The sequence below is a fragment of the Sciurus carolinensis genome, chromosome 2 (genome assembly GCF_902686445.1).
Source record: "Sciurus carolinensis chromosome 2, mSciCar1.2, whole genome shotgun sequence".
In the NCBI taxonomy this organism is placed as follows: domain Eukaryota; kingdom Metazoa; phylum Chordata; class Mammalia; order Rodentia; family Sciuridae; genus Sciurus; species Sciurus carolinensis.
The window spans coordinates 89,541,784-89,560,521 of NC_062214.1; the positions used below are offsets into that span (position 1 = coordinate 89,541,784).

General features: G+C 50.6%; 1 protein-coding gene across 1 annotated transcript in view; it reads left to right on the forward strand.

Moving 5' to 3' along the window:
• Igdcc4 (immunoglobulin superfamily DCC subclass member 4) overlaps positions 1 to 18,738 on the forward strand; it is a 35,198-nt gene that overhangs the window by 6,368 nt on the left and 10,092 nt on the right. Inside the window, 10 exon segments of the mRNA XM_047539794.1 lie at positions 2,603 to 2,896; positions 2,899 to 2,952; positions 3,653 to 3,794; positions 10,066 to 10,202; positions 11,484 to 11,624; positions 14,776 to 14,931; positions 15,561 to 15,974; positions 16,512 to 16,676; positions 17,216 to 17,353; positions 18,207 to 18,377. Of these exon segments, the coding sequence (XP_047395750.1) occupies positions 2,603 to 2,896; positions 2,899 to 2,952; positions 3,653 to 3,794; positions 10,066 to 10,202; positions 11,484 to 11,624; positions 14,776 to 14,931; positions 15,561 to 15,974; positions 16,512 to 16,676; positions 17,216 to 17,353; positions 18,207 to 18,377 (1,812 nt within the window).

Sequence of the window (18,738 nt, forward strand, 5' to 3'; positions counted from 1 at the left end):
ACAGGCAGTTCCACTAAAAGGAGTGGGTTATCTTGGGATCCTGGCACAGCACTGCTGCTCTCTGAGGGGGACCCCCTGTTCTCTCTGCATCTCCCTGTTCCGCCTCCTGGGCTTCCTCTGAGGTGGGGAAGCCAGACATCTGCCGATCCATGAATATTCAGGAAGGGAATCGGAGCCTTCTCTGGGCTCCCCAGCCAGCCGCCAGCCCCTCTGGCCGCCGTCCTGCCCGCCAGAGCCCAGGCTGCTGACATACCCAGCAGCTGCTCAGGGCCCCAACTGTTCACATTGTTTGTTCAGCACGGCAGGGGATTTTCCAAGCCCCGGACGTACTTTAGGGGGCGGGGAAGCTGCCGGAGGGCTCAGGGATTCTTGTCATGTGGGGCTTTTCTCTCCCCTGAACCCAAACCAACTGCTCAGCGGCTGGAACAGGGCATTTTGAAGCCACTGGGCTGAGAGCCCGGACTCTCCTTCCCCGCAACCCCGTGTTTGAATCATGAAATGCAGGCCTTAGAGGCAGAAGGGACTGGGTGTTTAGAACAGCAGTCAGCGTTCCTGCGACCCTTTACAGTGCAGGGAGTGCTGTTAAAGACTGAGCGGTTCCTTGAGTGATGACCATCGACTTGGGGCTGGAGCCCTGACACATATCATCTTGTTTAATTTTCACAGGCTTAGTAGTATGATCTTCACTTTACACATGGGGAAACAGTCCCAGAGAGGTTAAGTGACTTGTCACACAGCTGGCAGGTGGAGCAGCAAGACTAGAATCTTTATCTTCTACCTCAAGGTCAATAGGTCCTGCTGCTCTGAATGCCTGTTTGCTTTCTTGATTAGAATGGAAAACTGCAGGAGGGCAGGAGCTGCCTTCCTCCTCCCTGCACCCACCAGTCCTCAGACCAGCTATGCAGCTGGACATGTCCAGCAGAACCTCTCTGATGGGTTAAGACAGGTAGTCTTGCTCGGGACCTGCCTACCCTTCAGTCCTTCTCACTGGAGTTCTGGAACCCTGGATTCTACTCTGGTCCCCTGTCTGTGGTTGGGACTTCTCCCCTTGGTCTTGCTCCTCTTTGGAGGTTTTGGGGAGGGAGGCTGGACACATACTAGAAGGGTCTAAGTGTTGACAAGACAGAGCAAGTGTGCATGTGTTTAGGGAGAAGTGACTGGTCCAAGGCACACAGTAGCCTGTGAGAGGGCTGGGTCTAGAATTAAGGGTCTCCTGATTCTGTGGTTGTTGTGCTTTGTTCCCCATGCGGTGCTGTCAGCCCCAACCTGCCTTATATGATGAGTATGGACAATGGACCTTTTGTGCTTTTGCCTTGACCTTGGGATGGCACTTCCTTCCTCCCTTTCCTTTGGCAAAGACAGTGTTTGGGTCTGCAGGCCTTTCTGGAGCTTGGGTCAGGAGACCCGGGTCTTGACTCTGGCCTCCTGTGTGTCCTTGCAGACATTAGCTGCAGGAAGAGGCCTCCAGGGCTGAAGAGGGCCTGGAAGGGCTGTGGAGCCGGCTGTGGGCTTACTCTGAACCTGGCTGAGCCCCACTGGGTGGATGAGGGGCACTTAGCTTTTCCCAGCAGGAGCTGCTCACACTGTCCAGTGTAGAGAAGGCGGGGGATTCTGACTTCTTTCATCCAGGGGCTCCACAAACCAACTGAGACTTATTTTCATTTTGTTTATTCAGGATTTACATACACATTCTCACTTTTTTAAACACTCAGAATACATTTTAAGCATTTCCTGGTGACAGTATTTTTCTAGCCCTTGGTGTATCTTTAGTGGGGTAGGAGTGGTCAACATGAACCGCTGAGTTCCAGGGAAGGAATGACATTGCTGATCCCTCACTCTGTCGCGGTGCTACACTCATCTCACACATCATCTCATTTAATGCTCACAGCAACCCTATGAAGAAGATTTTGTTCTGTTTTGTTTTTAATCAAGGTATAAATCATATACCACAAAATTCACCACATATAGTGTACAAGTCCGTGGTTTTTAGTATACTGACAAGGTTGTACAGCGTTGGCATCTATCTAATTCTAGAACATTTTCACCACCCCCAAAAGAAACCTCATGCTCATTAGCAGCCACTCCCCATTCTTCTCTGCCCACAGCCCATGGGAACCATTAATCTACTTTCTGTCTTTATGGATTCGCCTATTCTGGGCATTTCATGGAAATGAGATCATGCAGCATGTGGCATTTTGTGACTGGCGTCTTTCACGTGGCATGAAGTTTTCAAGGATCATCCACATTGAAGCATGCATCAATACCTCCTTCCTTTTCCCAGCTGAGTAATATGTGTACCCGTTCATGGGGTGAGGAACATTCGAGTTGTTTCTTCCTTCTGGCTACTGTGAATAATGCTGCTGTGAACTGGGTCTTTTGTGGGTGAAGAAGTTAAATAGTAGGGAAGTCGGGTACAGAGAGTGCAGCAGTTGCCCAGAATCACAGGGAGCAAGGGAAGAGCTGGGCCCAGGTCCACATCCAGGTCTTCCCATAAGACCTCTTTCTCAGTAGTTGACCCAGCCCCTGGATGGTGGCTCTGGAGCAGAGACCGGGAGGGGAGAAGATCCACACTCACAGCCCTGGTGCCTCCTCCTCTACACAGGGGAGCTGCCGTTGCCCCAGGAGACAACTGTAGAGCTGAGCTGTGACGTGGGGCCGCTGCACGTGATCTTGGGCCCAGAGCAGACTGTAGTGCTGGACTGCAGTCTGGGGGCTGCTGCTGCTGGACCCCCCACCAGGGTGACGTGGAGCAAGGATGGAGACGCCCTACCAGAGCATGATCACCTACACCTGCTACCCAATGGCTCCCTGTGGTTGTCCCAGTCACTAGCACCTGATGACAGTGAAGAGGCAGCCTCCGAGGTCTTGGGGGTCATTGAAGGCCGCTATTCCTGCCTGGCCATGGTCCCCTTGGAGTTGTGGCCAGCCAGGCTGCTGTGGTCAAGCTTGCCAGTAAGTACCTGCATCTAAGGGCTGGGGCTGAGACCCGGGAGACCTTGGTGCGGGACCTGGGATCTGAGTTGGTTACTTGCACAAATGCCTATCTCCAGGGCCCACTCCACTGTTCCCTGCCTCCCTTCCTGCTCGATGTCCCTTTCTGGTGTCATCCGCCCTTCCTGTTCAGTATTCCTTCCCTCCTCTCTCCACTCCCTGTTCCTCCTTGTCTTGCCCTCTGAGTTCTAGAGTGTGGAGTTGGGCTGTCATCCAGAAAGCCTCAGAGAGGCTTGGGAGAGGTCACAGGTCAACGGTGCCACTCTGGGAGGCCCCACAAGCGGGCAGAGTGTAAGGAGCTCTGATGTCTACCTCCCTGCTCCTTGGGTGCTCAGGAACCACAGCTCGGTAGCAAATAATTTTGGGGCCAGAAGAAATGTGCCCCTTGCCTGTAGTGTGACCATCATGGTGATGCCATGGTGATGCCATTTCAAGGGGACCTTGAAATTCATTCTGCCAGCAGCATCTGACCAATAGTCACCACTTTTTATCCATTGGCCACCTCTCTCCAGCTTCTCCCCTCGTCTGAATTTGTTGTTCTGTGTGTTTCTGTGACTGTGTGTGTGTGTGTGTGTGCGTGCACTGTGTCACTGTGGCATGCCCCTCCCCCACTCTCATGCTCCTGTCCTGTCTCTGCCTGTCTCACTGTCCTCATCCCCAGAGCTCTCGGACTTCTCTCTGCATCCGGAGCCTCAGATGGTGGAGGAGAATGGGACAGCTCGCTTCGAGTGCCACATTGAAGGGCTGCCAGCCCCCACCATTACTTGGGAGAAAGACCAGGTGACATTGCCTGAGGAGCCTCGGTGAGTATCCTGTGGGGGTGGGTCCCAGTGGGCAGGACAGACAAGACTCTAAGATGGGCTCAGAACTGGGATTCTTAGTGCCAAGGAGGCCCACCAGCCTTGTGAGCTAACCATCCCCATTCCCAGAGCTGGTCCTAAAGAGAAGTTAGACAAGAAGTTTTGGCTCCCTGGGAGGAATGCTCTCCACCAAGCTGCAAGGCTTGGCTCAGGGATACTGACAGAGTCCATCAGAGCACATCTAGTGTGGCCGTGGCCGTGTTGAGGAGACTGAGGTCCAGAAGAGCTATGGTCTGTCCAAGGCCACACTGCGAGCCATTAGCAGAATGCTGGCTTTTCACTCAGGGCGGTGAGGCTGAATGAAAAAATTCTCCCAATAGTGGTAGAAGGTACAGGAGAAAGTCCGGGGGAAACTACAGGACGTGTGAGGGCGAATGTTGCAGGAGAAGGGTAAGAGGTTGGGGTGTAAGGCGTCCTTAGTGAGGGCTGAGATCCATCACTCCTTAGCCGGTCACTTCTCACCAGCCTTATTTTCCCCCCATCTGTGGAATAAATGGGAAAGAACAGGGGGTTCCGTTAGATCACGGTTTCCCAAAGTGTGGTCTTTGTAGAACATCTGTTCCAGGCAGATGAGTTGGGCAAGCAAGAACCAAGCAAGAGCCTACTCCTCACAGCCCCTGAGAGGGTGGGAGAGCAGCGACACCCCCGCCCCCTGCACATACCATCACCACAGGTCCACTTAATGAGAGATTCCCGTGGACCAGGCACCGTGTGTGTTTTCTTATTTTTTTCCTTCCCATCATCCTTCAAGGTAGGTATTTCTTATTTTTCAGTTTTTCTCTATTTACATTTAATTTATATTCTCAGCAAGATGCATTTTAAAATTCATATAACCAGAGAAGTAGAAAAGGCTCAGAAGGCTGGGGCAGGAGGATTACAAGTTTAAGGCCAGCCTCAGCAACTTAGTGAGATCTGTCTCAAAGTAAAAAATAAAATGGGCTGGAATGTTGCTGAGTGGTTAAGTGCCTCTGACTTCAATCCCCTGTACCAAAAAAAAAAAAAAAAAAAAAGTATCCATTATCTTATCACTTGTAGAAAACCATGTTAGTTGTTTTGCAGTGCTGGGGTAGAACCCAGGACCTCACACGGGCTCTACCATTGAGCTGCACCCCAGAACTCTCATTGCTACTTTTGATGTCTATTCTTCTGGACTTTTTTCCTATGTATTTGTAAATATTCTTTTTACATTTTTGAATTATATTGTACATACTGGGTTTTTAAAATTGTTGTTGTTTTTTGTTTTTTATTTTTTGGGTTTTTTTTTTTGGTACGAGGGATTGAACTCAGGGGCACTTGATCACTGTGCCACATCCCCAGCCCTATTTTGCATTTTATTCAGAGACAGGGTCTCACTGAGTTGCTTAGCGCCTCTTTTGCTGAGGCTGGCTTTGAACTCGCGATCCTCCCGCCTCAGCCTCTGGGGCTGCTGGGATCACAGGCACGGGCCACAGCACCCTGCCATACTATTTTTTTTTTTTTTCATACTGGGTTTTTTGTTCAGTCATATTTTTCTCAAAACAAAGTTTTTTCACTTAACACATAATAAACATTCTTTAGGATTTGTGTATAGGAATATGGTAGAGAATTCTGTCTAAATTGTTAAAATGAGGGAACTGAGACAGAAGTAACTTGCCCCAGTCACACAACTGGTCCCCAGAGTGTCAGACTCCTGAACTCTGGTGTGGATGGCACAGACCTCTCCTGGGTGTGATTTGGTGGTTGGGAGGGGGAAACGGCAGTCTGAAGAATTCATACTATGGTTGGGGTTAGAGATCTGTTGTCTAAATGTGGCTCCAAGTAGAGAAGTTGCTTTTACAGTTTCTCAACAAACCAGTGGGGTTCAGACCTCCCTTCCCAAAATCTAATTCAGACATAACCCCATGAAGCCACAGACCTCACCCACGAGGCCGGAGCTGCCAGGTCCTGGACTCTGGGAGTGTTTGCCCCCAGGTCCTCTGAAAAGTGATCCTCATCTATAAATAAGCCAGGCTTACGTGTCCCAGCACATTGTGTGGGGGAATAAAGAAATGTCTAAAACAGCAACTTGATTATGCCCAAGGTATGTATTTTTACACATGCCCAGATATAGGGCATGTACAAATATGCTATTCAAAAACTCAGCCCAGCAGTTTGAAGGAGACCGTCTGCCTCGGTGTAGGGTGTGCACATATGCAGGTAATAAACATTCTCTGTCAGGGTAGATTGCATATTTTTGGAAGTGATAGTAAAGACTAGACCCCAAGTCAATTCCCTGGTACTTACACTAATTTCTAATCATAAGGGATCATTTTCCTTCCTTGGGAACCAGTAATCAATGTTCCCCAAATGCCTGGCATTCACAGCTACCTTTGTAATTTTGGCCATCCTTATGCCACTTACACAGTCACTTAAGACTTTTCTTTATATCATCTCTCTCTCTCTCTTGTAATTTTAACACATATTAAAAGAACATTATCAAGTCAGGTACGGTGGTGCAGACCTGTAATTCCAGCTACTCAGGAGGCTGAGGCAGAAGGATGTCAAGGTTTAAAGCCAGCCTGGACAACTTAGTGAGACCCTGTCTAAAAAATAAAAAAAAAAGGGCTCAGGGTAGAGCACTCACAGATTCCATCCTCAATGCCAGGGGGAAAAAAGAAAGAAAAAGAGAGAAACAGAGAGAGAAAGAAAAGAAAGAAAGGGAAGGAGGGAGAGAGGGAAAAGAGAGAGAGAATATTACTGGGTAGGGCGTGTAGCTCAGTGGTAGAGCATCATGCTTGGTACGCACAGATGTGGGTTCCATCCTCAGCACCAAAAAACCGCAAACATCAACAACAAGAAAAACCCCACTATCTCACTGGAATGAAATGGAAAACCAGCAACACATGCCATAAATAAAAGGTAGTCATAAAACTAAATACATAGCTATTTAAATAAAAAGTGTGTTTGGATCCATTTGAAATCATTTCGTTATCACCGTTCACCCACATTTTTGAGAAACATGGAACTAATGCACTTAAACAACCTGGGCTCCCTTGCCTAGTCTTCCTCTTAGCCTCTCCCAGGATCCTCCCAGTCTGTCACCCTTCCCTAGCGGATATCTCAAGGGCTTGGCCCCGGGGCTCCTTGACCCTTGGAAAATTCAGAGCTGCTGGGTCATTTCATCTATGTTCTTGAATTCCTGGACCTAAGGACCATATTTGAGAACCTAAGTCACAGCAGGTATTATTTCATGGACAAGTTCCCAGGTGACAGGCAGTGTACTTAAAAAAAAAAAAAAAAAAAAAAAAAAAAGCCTGGGTGTTTTGGAAGTGGGGGCAGCAGACTTATGCTTGGGCTTGGGAAAAGAATAATTCTTTCCTTTTGAAAAGAGTTTATTTTCCCATTCTGTAGGTACCTACTTTGTTTTGTTTTAAATTTGAAGTTATTTTAAAATGGTGAAATATACAACTTTGGTGGGTACAGTGGCATACACCTGTAATTCCAGTGACTCAGGAGGCTGAGGCAGGAGGATCACAAGTTTAAAGCCAGCCTCTGCAAAAGTGAGGCGCTGAAAAGCCAGCCTCTGCAAAAGTGAGGCGCTAAGCAACTCAGCGAGACCCTGTCTCAAAATAAAATACAAAATAGGACTGGGGATGTGGTTCAGTGGTCGAGTGCCCCTGAGTTCAATTCCCGGTCCCACCCCCCCAAATATACAACTCTACAGAATGGGAAGGGTTTAGTGTTAGGGTTATTACAGTTTCAGGTGTTCCCATCTGGTCCTTTGAAATATGTATATGGCTTACACATGTTTAGAGCTTGCAACTCATTCTTCTTATGTCCTATATCTAATGTCAGCTCATGACACATGAAGAGGGTCAGGGTTGTGAAGTAGGTGGGGCAGGAATTATCTAACCCATTTTTCAGATGTGAAAACTGTAGCCCAGACATGTAATGTCCCTTGCTAAAATGTATCCATTGCAACCAGTTCTCTCCACCAGGCCACTGCTGCCTGTGTTAGAGCCCAGAGTTTAAAAAAAAAGTGTACAGGAGCACATGCTTTTAAAATTTAAAAGATAAAAATTTTCTGTATTTCCAAACTAATACAGTTCATCATACAAAAAAAAAAAATAGAAGTCAACAAATAAGAGTCCCCAGTAATCCCACTCCCAGAGAAAACCCCATGAATTACTGACGCTTTGCTAACCTTGACTTTTTCTGCACATACCCTAACCTATCATTTGTCTATTTTACAAAAATAGACTTGCTTCATAAACACCATTTGGCAACCCCTGCCCGCCCACCCGCTAACCAATTCTTGGACATCTTTCCAAGGACAGAGCTTCTAAAAACATATTTTTAACAAAACAGAGGATTTTAGATGGGCACTGCTGGATCCGGCTCACCTCTGTTGGCTGCAGCAGCAGCACCCTGTGTGGGGAACGGCTTCGTTCCCTCCTTGGTTCACTCCTTTCAGCGCAGAGCTAAGGAAGTGTCATTGTCAAAGGAGGTGTTAACTCTTCGGACTTGGAGCATGATTTCCCTGGAAAGACCAGGGACCTTTGGGTTCAGGAAACAGGTAGCTTTGATGGCACAGTCAGCTAGCTAGATGGAGGAAGAAGAGGAAGAAAGTTTTAGAGCTAGAGAATATTAGGGGGGCCCCATTTCACATGGGTCCTGCTTGCCCCTCCCTGACTTGACCTTTCCCATCACATTTTTGGGGCAGTAGACTGGGTCCTGGCCCCGGATTTCTCCTCAAGTACCTATGGCTTCCCTTCCTCCTGCCCAGTCCACCCCAGCCCTTCTGTGGGCAGCTGCTGGAGCTGAGGGTGAGCGGCTGGGGGCTGGGGTGGCCATGGGTTCAGGGAAGAAGCGATGCAGGTTTTTGTTCTTCTCTAAGTCTTTGGGCTACAGCAGGTTTTCAGGCCTGGCTCCAGAATTTCTCCCAGCACTCTTCTTCCCCAACCCTTGAGTTACTTGTCCTCTCCTCTGTTTAGATTTTCTCAGACCCTGCTTCCCCAGGAGCTAAGGGATCTTCTCCAAGCACACAGTTGCCCCACTCTCTCTCACCTGGGCCAAGTCTACACCCTCCGGACCAACAGAGCTGTTTGCTTGATTGAGAAACTAGGACTTTCCACCGGAGCTGACCCTGCAGGGATCCCAGCTGAACCCATTTGTCCACTGCTTAGCATGATAGTCTCCAGTTCCATCTATTTACTGGCAAATGCCATAATTTCATTCTTCCTTATGGCTGAGTAATACTCCATTGTGTATATGTACCATATTTTCTTTATCCATTCATCTGTTAAAGGGCATCTAGGTTGGTTCCATAATCTAGCTATTGTGAATTGAGCTGCTATAAACATTGATGTGGCTGTGTTACTGTAGTATGTTGATTTTAAGTCCTTTGGGTATAAACCAAGGAGTGGGATAGCTGGGCCAAATGGTGGGTCCATTCCAAGTTTTCTGAGGAATCTCCATACTGCTTTCCAGAGTTGCTGCATGAATTTGTAGTTCTGCCAGCAATGTCTTAGGATAACTATTTCTCTTGGGCTTGTTTTGAGTGTCAGATAAGAAGTGCAAATAAGGGGATTTTGCCGGAGCAGGAAGGAGATAATACAATTAAGAAGTTAAAAAAATTTGAACTGTATAGGATAAATAATAAAAAGTAAGTCCCACACCAGCTCACAGGATCCCTGGTCCTCTACCCGGAGACTACCATTACCAGGTACACTATAAGCATATGTGCTCCCATGCATATTTTTGTTTTGCACCAAAACACATTCTGGAGATTGCCCTGTACCAGCAGGCATGGAGTGCCTTCTGTTTAACTTCTGACTTGCATTCAATTGTGTGAGGTTCCCAAACCCATGCAGCCAGTTCCTTCCCTAAAGAGGGACACCTGAGCTGTTTCCAGTCTTTTGCTATTACAGACAATGCTGGAGCGAATGTCAGTTGACATCCATTTTTTGGTGCACATGTACGAGACTGTGGGATGCAGTCCTAGAAGTGGCGTTGCTGGGTTGAAAGGTTCATGCACTTTTGATGTTGGGCTATTACCAGCTCGCTTGGGAATGGCTGCCACCAAGGCAGGAGTGCTGCCTCCCCGCTTCATTCACCTGAGGTGTTAGCAAAACCTTTGACCTTTGCCAGTCTGACACATGAAAGTTAGTGTCTTGCAGTTTTGGATTGGCACTTCTTTCATCGCAAACCACCCTCCCTGTGGCCCCTAACTGTTGTCCTCTCCCCCTTTCCCAAGGCTCATCACTCTCCCCAATGGTGTGCTCCAGATCCTGGATGTTCAGGAGAATGACACAGGCTCCTACCGCTGCGTGGCCACCAACGCAGCCCGCCAGCGCTTCAGCCGGGAGGCCCTGCTCATCGTGGTCCACAGAGGTAAGGGGACCACCCAACAGGGAAACCGAGGGGATTCTGGAGCCAGCCACCTGTGAGCTGGCCAGGCCCAGTCTTCAGGTAGGTAGTAGGGTAGTCATCCCATTGGACAGGTAAGGAGAGAAGCCCAGAGAGGGCCGTGCCACCCAGCCAGTTGGGCATAGATCTGGAGCTAGAAACCAAGACCCTAACTCCCAGTGCAGGACTCCTCACTTCCCGTGGAGTTTCTGTGTTTCCTGGGGTTGGACAAGCAATTGTGATGGCTTATGAGAAGGGTGCCTTCTCTCTGCTGCCCTGGCACACCCACCCACCCCTCTCAGCCCTAAGGCTCCCTGCACTGGAGGAGTCCCTGCTGTGCTTACTCTACACAGAAGCCTGGCGTCCTGAGGCCTGTTTGCTATTTCTGCCTGTCTGAGAAGCTCCCACCCCAGTGCCACAGGTGTAGAAAGAGCAAGGCTTTGGGGTCAGAAAGCCCTGGTTTGCATCCTGGCTATCTACTCGCCATCTGCTTGACCCTGGGCCTGTTATCCAGTGTTTAGCTCAGAGCTGTAGAACACTGGCTGGGGGAGGGTGGACAGTGCCTGGCACTTAGCAAATGCCCTGCAGATCCCATTTCAAGCCTCCCCCAGGGGCCCCTTTGCTGTGGCTGTCCTCCCCTCCCAGGACCCCTCCCAGGACCCCTCCCTGCTTGCTCCTGGACTTTAGCTTTTGAGTCTGGTTCACTTTGTCTCCTGAGCCCAGGGTCTCTGCTGCCACCTGCTGGATAAACCAAGTTTTCACCATTCTGTCCAGAGGGTCAGGGTCACGCTGAGAACCTGGCAGAGATATGGGGCTTCTGGAGCTACTAAACTGGCAGAAACTTGAAAATGGGTCGCCTTTTCCACATGGAAACTCAGGGCCCTAAGGGGAAGGGACTTAGCTAAGGTCATGCAGTGCGTTAATAGCAGCGCTGGAACCAGAAACTATGAATCCTGTGCTGTGCCCATGACCCTGCAGTCCTCTGCCTAGAGGGTGGGTTGGGTTCCGGAGGGCAGAATGGAGGTGGGTGTGGCTCTGTCCTGCCGTTTCTCTGGTGCTGTATCAGAGGCCAGGCTATTCCTAAGAGACAGCTTCGAGTTCCAGTCTCAGCTCTGCTGAACTTGGTGGCCACTCTCCTCATCTACTAGATGGAACCACTGCTGCTCCCTGCCGCACTGCCTCAACAGGTGACCAGGAGCCCCAGTGAGGTATGCCCGGGGATGATGCCTACTCTTAAGGCTGCCCACTGGCCTGTCTTCTCTCCAGGGTCCCTGGCAGCCACCAGGGGGCAGGATGTGGTCATCGTGGCAGCCCCAGAGAATACCACCGTGGTGTCTGGGCAGAGTGTGGTCATGGAATGTGTGGCCTCGGCTCACCCCACCCCTTTCGTGTCCTGGGTCCGACAGGGTAAGTGGAAAGAGAAGGGCAGGAGGGGACTAGAGGGCATAAGAAAGAGGGACATGGTATCCCCAAGTCAGGAGATGTATGTATGATCACCCAGTGTGGTAGGGACTGGGTGTGGTGGGCAGGGAGGTCAGGGACAGCATGGGAGAACCTGAACAAACGTGATCATCCATCGGTGTGGCATGTTTCCTTGACAAGACACTTGGGGTCTGCCACTCATAAAATTATTACTGTCACTCTACCGAGGGGTAGGGATGGGGGCTGAGCTAGAGTCTTACTTATTTCTGTTCCTCACAACAGTGTTGCCAGTGAGTGTTTGAGAATTGAAAAATGCTACCTGGCCAGCAAGGGAACTGGAGCCAGAGCCCCACTGTGGTCTGGGTAGCGACAAAGCCGCTTGTGGCCACGCGGCCTGCTGCCATCTTTGTGTGCAGTAAATCCAATGCACAGTCGAACAGGAGGGACCCTGGCCTCTACACTCACAGTGTGGGTGAAGGAGATGGAGATGAAACACAGGCCCATCCCAGGAAGAGAGGCTTGACGGTTCCAGGCCAGGAGTGAGAGGAGTGCAGCCCAGGGTCACGCCATAATCTGCTGAGCATTTCACACTGGTTTCCTGTTAGAGCCTCCAAGAGCCCTCTGAGGAGAGCAGGGGCCAGGATGGGCAACCCCAGGGGGCAGATGAAGGAACAGAGGCTCAGCAGCAGGTAGAGAGTCAGGACCAAGCTTTAGAACTTGTTCTGTCTAGTATACCTTTCCCTCCAGTCCTGTAGACAGCAAGCTAGGGTTATTTTTTTGTTTCCATTTGATGATAAGAAGTGACTTGTCTCAAGCTGATGGTAGAAGGGCCTTAAGTCCAGCTTTTGACCCTTCTTCTGACTCATTTTATTACCCTATACTGCCTCCATTCTGTAAGTTTGCATCTCACATTCAGAAGAGAATATAATGAGTAGAGTCTAAAGAAAAATAATAAATGGAGCAACTATATATCCAACACTGAGAGGATGAAATAGAGTAGTGCTGGAATCTTTGTACCTATCTGAACTACACTCCCTTGTTACACTGTAACACCTGCCTAGTTGGGGAAGATCCCAGGGCCAACAGGACCCTGGCACTATTACTCGGGTAAATGTGTGGCATCACCCAGAAGGCCTGATATCAATATTTCTCAAATCCTGGCCATGCATCAGGATCACCCAGGGAACTTGTTAAAACTTCAGACATCTTTGCTTCACCCTGAAGAATCATGACCCAGGAATCTTAGTGCTCAGCAAGTGTCCTACCTGCTAACTAGTCACAGTGTGGTCTCGACCTATCACTTCAGCCCAGTTAGAAATGCAGAATCTGGAGTCTACCCTAGGCCTCCTCATCTCAATAAAGGCCCCTGAGATTCTGTGATTCATGTGCAAGTAAGGCTTAGAGAATTGCTTCCCAGAGAATCCTAATACCTGGGGTTCTAAAAGCTTACTTGGAGCAAATATGCTAATAACACTTCTGGGTCAAGGGTAGGAAGAGAAGTGCAGGAAAGGAACTTCATTCCTGATTCCAGGTCCTTCTCTCTTTCCAGGAATTCACCTCACTAAATCAGGGAATGTGCTTGGGCTTTTTTTGTGTTTTGTTTTGTGACTACAAATGCAGTACATGTTCATTGTAGAAAACTAGGGAAAAAAACAGAAGCAGAAAATATCCCACCACTCAGATAAAACTTAACGTACAAAAACATTTTCTTCCAAGTTTTTTTCTATGCTTATGTACATTGTTCCCTGAAATTGAGTAAGCATGCTGTACAGTTCCAAACTGTTTTCATTCAACAGTGTATCATAAGCATTTTCCTGTCCTTAACATTTTTTCAAAAATATTTTGAATGACTAAAATAGTCCATCATATGAATGTACCTGGAATATGATCCACCAGTTCCTACTGTTCTATGTTTAAGTTCTTCTCAATTCAGTATTAGAGTTAACACTGCAGTGATCTTTCCTGTTAACAAATACTTGCCTATAAGTCTAATCATCTCCATGGGACCAGGATGGATAAGTGGAATCCCTGGCCTCAAGGTCATTGGTCCCAGGTTGATGGATGAAAATTAACTTCTGGTTTTTTGTTTGTTTGTTTTTTTTTTTTTTTTTTTTTTTTTTTTTTTTGTGGTGTGGGGATTGAACCCAAGGCCTGGAGCTTGCAAGGCAAGCATTCTATGAACTGAGCTATATTGCCAGCCCTTAACATCTGTTTTGATGTGAATTTTTTGATAAAATGAAGGTAAATACTTTTTTTAAAAAAATTTCTTGGTCATTAGCATTTTTTGGGGGGGAATACTGGCCCTTTTTAAATATTTCATTTAGAGTTGCTTAGGGCCTTGCTAAATTGCTGAGGCTGGCTTTGAACTCCGGATCCTCCTGCTTCAGCCTCGTGGGCCACTGGGCCAGATGGTCATTTCCATTTCTTGTCTGGATTTTCCATACGTGTCTGTAAAGACAAGAGCTTTTTAAATGGCTTTCATTTCACATCAAGATAAAGTCTTTGCACATATTTAAATCTTTGGTCTGGTCAGATTTTGCCAGTGCAATCCTCATCACAATACTGGGCTAACACCACAGGGAAGGAATAGAACGTCCTTGAGAGAAGAGAAATTAATAATGGTAACAGTAGTGAGTGACTAGCATACTGAATACTTACTAGATATCTTTACCGTGTGCCAGGAGTTTTCAGACCCTATGCTTTCCCCCTTCACAGCTATCATTCCACCTAGGGACTGTCTCCTCATTAAAAACGGGGACAAGTCTGACACAGTGGCACACACCTATAATCCCAGGAGGCTGAGGCAGGAGGATCGCCAGTTCAAAGCCAGCCTCAGCATCTTAGCGAGGCTGTCTGTAAATAAAATATTTTAAAAAACGGGCTGGGGAAGTGGCTCAGTGATTGAGAGCCCCTGGGTTCAATCCCCAGTACCAAAAGAACCACAACAACAACAATAAACAAAACAAAACAAAACAAAAACCTGACGATACAGGGCCATTGGGCTGGCAAGAGAAGGAGCTGAGATTCCAGACTGTGGTATTCACTTTACCGGTTGTAGCGGGTTCCCGCGGCCAGGTAAGGGGGCGGAGGGGCAGTCCCTGGTGCCCCCAGCTAGCCTGCCCCCCTCTCGCCGCAGACGGGAAGCCCATCTCCACCGACGTCATTGTCCTGGGTCGCACCAACCTCCTCATCGCCCGCGCCCAGCCCCGGCACTCGGGGGTCTACGTCTGCAGAGCCAACAAGCCCCACACGCGCGACTTCGCCACCGCGGCCGCCGAGCTCCGCGTGCTGGGTGAGGTGGGGTCGAGGAACGGTGTGGGGAGGCGGGCTGGAGTGGGAGGCTGAGGAAGGGGAAGTGGGCAGGAGGCGTGGAGGGTGATCCTGGCGGATGAGAAAGGGCGGGACAGGACCAGCTCGTGGGAGGAGTCCTTGGTGAGGAGGGTTGGGGGGGGGGTATCGTGCGTACCCGGAGGATGGAGTGGTGGGTGGAGTCGAGCGGGGACGGGAGAAGGTGACTCGGGCGTGGCTTGGGCGGGGCGGGGTGCGTTGGGAGCGAGCGGAGCAGTCAGGTGGGAGTCGGACTGGCAGACGTGCTCGGGGCTGGGTAAGCACTGGAAGGCGTGGGAGAAGTCGGCGGGTAAAGAAGGCTGCGAGTAAGGGCGTGGGGTTGGAGCCGGAGGAGCCGAGACTTAGGGCAGGCTGAAGAGTCCTGGGGAACCTTCGGGAGAGGGAGAGCATGGTCTGTGTGGAGTAAATGGGACAGGCGGGATAGATCCGAGCTGAACTCGGGAGCCGTGAACCTGGGACAGGTTCGAAGGCCTGGAGAGGGGAGTGGGGCGCGCACGGTTGGAGTCATTGGGGTAGGGAGTAGAGCCCCTCGTGGCGGGAGACCGTGGTCAGCGTCGCTCCTCTCGCCCCCAGCGGCACCTGCCATCTCGCAGGCGCCTGAGGCGCTGTCGCGTACGCGGGCGAGCACCGCGCGCTTCGTGTGCCGCGCGTCTGGGGAGCCCAAACCTGCACTGCGCTGGCTGCACGACGGGGCGCCGCTGCGGCCCAATGGGCGTGTCAAGGTCCAGGGAGGCGGTGGCAGCTTGGTCATCACGCAGATCGGCCTGCAGGATGCTGGCTACTACCAGTGCGTGGCGGAGAACAGCGCGGGAACAGCGTGTGCCGCCGCGCCGCTGGCAGTGGTGGTGCGTGAGGGGCTGCCCAGTGCCCCAACTCGGGTTACCGCCACACCGCTGAGCAGCTCCACAGTACTAGTGGCCTGGGAGCGGCCTGAGCTGCACAGCGAGCAGATTATTGGCTTCTCCCTCCACTACCAGAAGGCACGGGGTACGTCTACCCAAGTCCCTAGGGGCCCCAGCAGAGGCCTATGCCCTACACTTTGGGGAGCGAGTACAAGTTGGATGACGGAAGGGTTGTCGAGCGGGTACCTCTGGGGAAGGGGTGGGAGCCCACCAAAGAGAACCACCTATCTATTGGGGATCTTCAGCCAGATGCTAGAGGGGTGTTCAGTGTATGTGGGTTGCTTCCCCTCAGCCACTTTTGTTAGGAGAGAGGAAGGAGAAGATGCTTCCCCTTTAGGAAAATTTCCTCTCATTCCTGGAACCACTTCCCGCCCCAGTGAACTCACTGCAACAGGAACTGTTTTAGTTAGACACCAGAATAAACCTCATAGCCAGAGGAGAAACCAGAAAACTAGAAGCCAGGGGAGTTTACACTCTCCAGTTCAGAGGATCCGGGATGATTTAGCTATAAATAGACTATTAGAGATAGAGATACCATGAAAGATCTCTAGCCAGACTCCAACTGGCAGGTGCCTGGGGTGGCCCTATGACAGTCCCCTTGACCCCTGTGTCACCACCCCAGGCATGGACAATGTGGAATACCAGTTTGCAGTGAACAATGACACCACTGAGCTGCAGGTTCGGGACTTGGAACCCAACACAGATTATGAGTTCTACGTGGTGGCCTACTCCCAGCTGGGGGCCAGCCGCACCTCCACCCCAGCACTGGTCCACACGTTGGATGACGGTAGGGCCTCTGAACCTGCAGTGGGCAGCACGGGGTCCAGAAATCTTCCTGGGGTGGGTGGCTCCCCTTCTCTTGACCAGTGTTGCACCAAGGCACTTTTGCCTGCCTTGTGTCATCTTTTGTGCCCTCTAAGGGAGTGGGCAGGGTTTGTAAACTGGGGAAACAGAAGCCTACCAAATGAGAGTGACTTGCCAAGGTCAGTAGTACAGCTGGGACTTGAGCCCAGGACTTGTGATTCTCCATAACATACAGTCCTTGTCCTGACACCCATGTGCCATCCAGGTGGGGTAAGGGCCAGTGGCATTAAGCCATTGAATTAGAACATTGTGCCTTGTACCATTTTCTAGCTTCAGGGTGGGAAGAATGTTCCCTCATCCTCCAGCTTAGGGCTTCCCTGAGAGGCTCCCTTTCCTCCCTCAGATCCTGGTCCTGGGCCTACTTCTGACTTGCTGTGTGACCTGGGCAAGTCTCTGATCGCTCCTGAGCCTCACCTCCCACGTCGGTGGAGCAGAGCTCATGCTGATGTTCTTCTGTCTCAGTCCCCAGTGCAGCACCCCAGCTCGCCCTGTCCAGCCCCAACCCCTCGGACATCAGGGTGGCGTGGCTGCCCCTGCCTCCCAACCTGAGCAATGGGCAGGTGGTGAAGTACAAGATAGAGTACGGTCTGGGAAAGGAAGGTGAGTGGCAGGCAGGGGCAGGGTGGTTGGAGTTATTCAGGTGAAGGGTCGATCAGGGGCTGGAGAGCTGAACTGAGAGGGGGAGCCTGGGAGGATGGAGCAAGGCAGTGGAGTGGGGAAAGCTGACCCTGGAAAAGAGCAGTGTGGGCTGGGGGTAGGGCCCGCAGGGATGAGAAGGGCAGGCAAAGAGGCTGCTCAAGGCAGAGGGAGGCCTGGATTCTAGTCCTACCTTCTCTGCAACTGCAGTGTATAGTCCAGCTGAGTCTCTGTTTCCTCATCTGTGAAAGGAGACGGGGAACTAGGTAATCCTAGGAGCCCTTCTGGCTCCAAAAGCAGATTAGAGATGAGCAGGTTAGGTAGAGGGTCTGCTCTTGGGACTGGGAGAAATGGATATGGAGAGGGCGTGTTAGGGCAGATAGAGGTCATCTAGGGAAGGGGCTCTGAAGGAGTGGAGTTAGGAGAAGGAAAGTGATTGGGAGGCCAGGCTAAGGCAAGGAGGGAGGCAAGGGTAATCCTCAGGGCTCTAGAAGCCAGATGGCGGTTGATGGCCTTCCGGGCCAGCCCCATGCCTGCATCCTGGTGTGTGTTGGGCTGTCAGTGGGGATGGGCGAGAGCATGCCTGGTTCTCTGCATGCTTTGCTGAGGCTGATGGACTATACCAGCAAGAGCTGGAAGCTCAGGAGTGGGTTATGGAGCCATGGAGTCTGTCCAGGCACAGGGTCAGTGCCCAGGTGGCCTCAGGCCCCAGCAGGTACTGAGGAACCAGGATCTGAAGTAGAAGAGTCAGTATAGGGAGCTTAGAAGTCACGGTCCCCAGGTAACACCCAGCAGCCCATCTTTCCTGTCCCAGCAGATCAGATTTTCTCCACTGAGGTACCAGGGAATGAGACGCAGCTTATGCTAAACTCCCTTCAGCCGAACAAGGTGTACCGAGTGAGGGTGTCAGCGGGCACTGGGGCTGGCTACGGGGCCCCCTCGCCGTGGATGCAGCACAGGACACCCAGCATGCACAACCAGAGCCATGGTATGGGGTTGGAGGGGACAGGACAGTGGGTGTGATGATGTGGGTGTATATGTGCCCTTGGACCCCAGAACCTCACCACCCCATCAATCAGAGGCTTTCTGTGACTCCCCCAGCTTGACCGGTAGGTAAGGGAAGCCAGGATGTAGTGGTGAAGGACTGGGCCCAGGTGTCCTTTCTGTCCACCCTGTGACCTTGGGCAAACCATTCACAACTGCAAAGCTTCATTTACTGCCAAGACATGACACATGGATTAATAATGTATTGTAAATGAAGTGCTTAGACCCTCATAAGAACTCATGAGGTGGCAACTGCTTCAGCGATTATGGTTGTTTTCCTGGGAAGACCCAGGAAGAGAGTGATT